General features: G+C 45.9%; 1 protein-coding gene across 1 annotated transcript; it reads right to left on the bottom strand.

Moving 5' to 3' along the window:
- Positions 1 to 570: 570 nt before the first annotated feature.
- LOC112890345 lies at positions 571 to 2,010 on the bottom strand. Its single transcript, XM_025957252.1, has 2 exons — positions 1,260 to 2,010; positions 571 to 800 (listed from the first exon to the last, which is right to left on the bottom strand). Exons 1-2 carry the CDS (start codon positions 2,008 to 2,010, stop codon positions 571 to 573), a joined length of 981 nt encoding a protein of 326 aa, XP_025813037.1.
- Between the last annotated feature and the right edge of the window lie 205 nt (positions 2,011 to 2,215).

Here is a 2,215-nt window from a genome sequence, read left to right as displayed (position 1 = left end):
ATTCACATAGTGACTGTTTCTTAGTTAGGATCTCGACAATACGAAGCAATAGGTTGGTTATTAGTTAATTTTCTATAATTACTAAGTTTTTTTCTATTTTTAGTAGGGTTCAGCTAATTTTTTTTTTCAGCTGTTAAGATATGACCCAGAAAACTGACTCTCTGCAACCAGAATTCACACTTACTAAACTTGGCATACAACTGGTGTTTTCTAAGCTTTCCCAGCACAACTCTGAGATGTTGTCCATACTCCTCAGCACTCTTAGAGTAGACCAGTATGTCGTCTATGAATACCACGACAAACCGATCTAACTCCTCCATAAACACCTTATTCATGAGGGTCATGAAAAAGGCAGGGGCATTAGTTAGACCAAAAGGCATCACTGTGAACTCATACTGGCCATAACGGGTCCTGAAGGCTGTCTTAGAGATGTCCTCTTGTCGCACTCTGAGCTGATGATAACCTGACCTCAGATCTATCTTGGAGAAGAACTTAGCTCCCTTCAGCTGATCAAACAGGTCATCAATCCGAGGCAGAGGGTACTTGCTCTTGATGGTGGCTGCATTCAGGTCATGGTAGTCCACACAAAGTCTCATGCTTCCATCTTTCTTCTTCACAAAGAGCACTGGGGCTCCCCACGGAAGCAGTAGGTCTAATAAATCTCTTTTGTTGAAGCTCCTCAAGCTGCTTCTTCAACTCGGCAAGCTCTGGGGCTGCTAACCGATAGGCATTCTTTGCTATAGGCTTGGTTCCAGGGACTAAGTCAATAGTGAACTCTACATCTCTTTCTGGAGGCATACCTGGTAATTCATCTGGAAACACATCTGCGAATTCCCGAACTACTGGCACATCTTCTAGGGATTCTGCTTGAATGTGGTTCACCATGGAGTCTGATAGGCTAGACTGGATTAGGCATGTGACTGTTAACCCTTGGTGGTTGGTGACTGTCACTGCTCTCTCAGCACAGGCTATGTTTTCTCGGTGCTTGGTGAGCCAGTCCATACCGAGTATGACATCTATCCCTTTGGAAGCAAGGACTACTAGGTTGGCAAGGAATACTACCCCACTTAGGTTTATAGGGATATCTAAGACACCTAAGTGGCAAGGTATATGACCTCCAAGCGAACGTGTCATTAGCGGCCTCTTAAGGGCTATAGTAGGTATATCATGCTTTTCCACAAAGTGGGAGGATATAAAGGAATACGATGCTCCAGAATCAAAGAGCACTGAGGCTAGAGCTGATTGGACCAGAAACTCACCGAAAATCACTCCTGGTGCATCCTCTGCTTCTTCAGCATACACATGGTTCACCTTTGCCTTGCTGAAGGACTGCTGTTGGCTCCTAGCTGGTGCTGTACGGTTGGCTCCCGTCAGCTGCTTTGGTCCTTGAACAGAGTTGGAGAAAATAGAAGGGGCGGGCTGATTGAGATATGGACAATTGGCCTTGTAATGTTCGGCTTCGCGGCAGTGGAAACAGGTCTTCACATTGGTCACTTGACTTCCACCAGTCGGTTGGATGCGGGAGATATTCTGGGTCTTCATAACAGGAGCTGACTGGGCTGGCTTCTGGAAAGAACCGGGGTGCATTTTAAATGAGAAGGCACCCTGGCTCCTCTGGCCTGAGTGAGTCGGATACTGAGTCCTCTGAAACTTCTCCATCTGCTGGGGCTTCTTGCTTTCAAATCGTCGTTTGCGCTCACTGAGTTCTGACTTCCTATTTCTCTCAGCGGTGATAGCCCTGTTGATCATGGCATTAAAGTCACTGTGGGTGGTGAGTTCAACCAAGGTCTTGATTTCAGGGTTAAGCCCACCAAGAAAAGCTTCTTGCTTCTTTTCATCATCATTGATATCCTCTGGTGCATAACGAGACAACTCCATGAACTTATGAAGATACTCCGTCATATTCATGCCACCTTGATGAAGCTTTCTGAACTCATCCCTCTTGAGCTTCATAACACTGCTGGGAATGTGATGTTCTCTAAAGATCTTGACAAAGTTAGCCCATACCATCTCGTTAGCGTTTTCATTTATTTCCCGGTAACTCTACCACCAAGCAAGGGCTGGTCCCCTTAACTGCTGTACTGCGAGCAAAACCTTGTCTCTGTCATCTGCATGGACCACTTCGAGCTTCATTTCAATCTCTCGCAGCCAATCATCTGCCTCAATAGGGTTATCAGATCCTCCAAACTTAGGTGGCTGCAAGCGGTTGAAATCT

The sequence above is a fragment of the Panicum hallii genome, chromosome 4 (assembly GCF_002211085.1).
Source record: "Panicum hallii strain FIL2 chromosome 4, PHallii_v3.1, whole genome shotgun sequence".
NCBI classification, from domain to species: Eukaryota; Viridiplantae; Streptophyta; class Magnoliopsida; order Poales; family Poaceae; genus Panicum; species Panicum hallii.
The sequence above is the reverse complement of the archived record's forward strand: the minus strand, read 5'-3'. Positions and strand labels throughout refer to the sequence as shown.

Excerpts from the sequence above, each read along its gene's own strand:
- LOC112890345 (XM_025957252.1), bottom strand. The coding sequence starts at position 2,010 with ATGGTATGGGCTAACTTTGTCAAGATCTTTAGAGAACATCACATTCCC. Across the intron at positions 801-1,259 it reads TGCACCAGGAGTGATTTTCG|GTATGCCTCCAGAAAGAGAT; the intron begins GTGAGTTTCTGG and ends ATGAATTACCAG.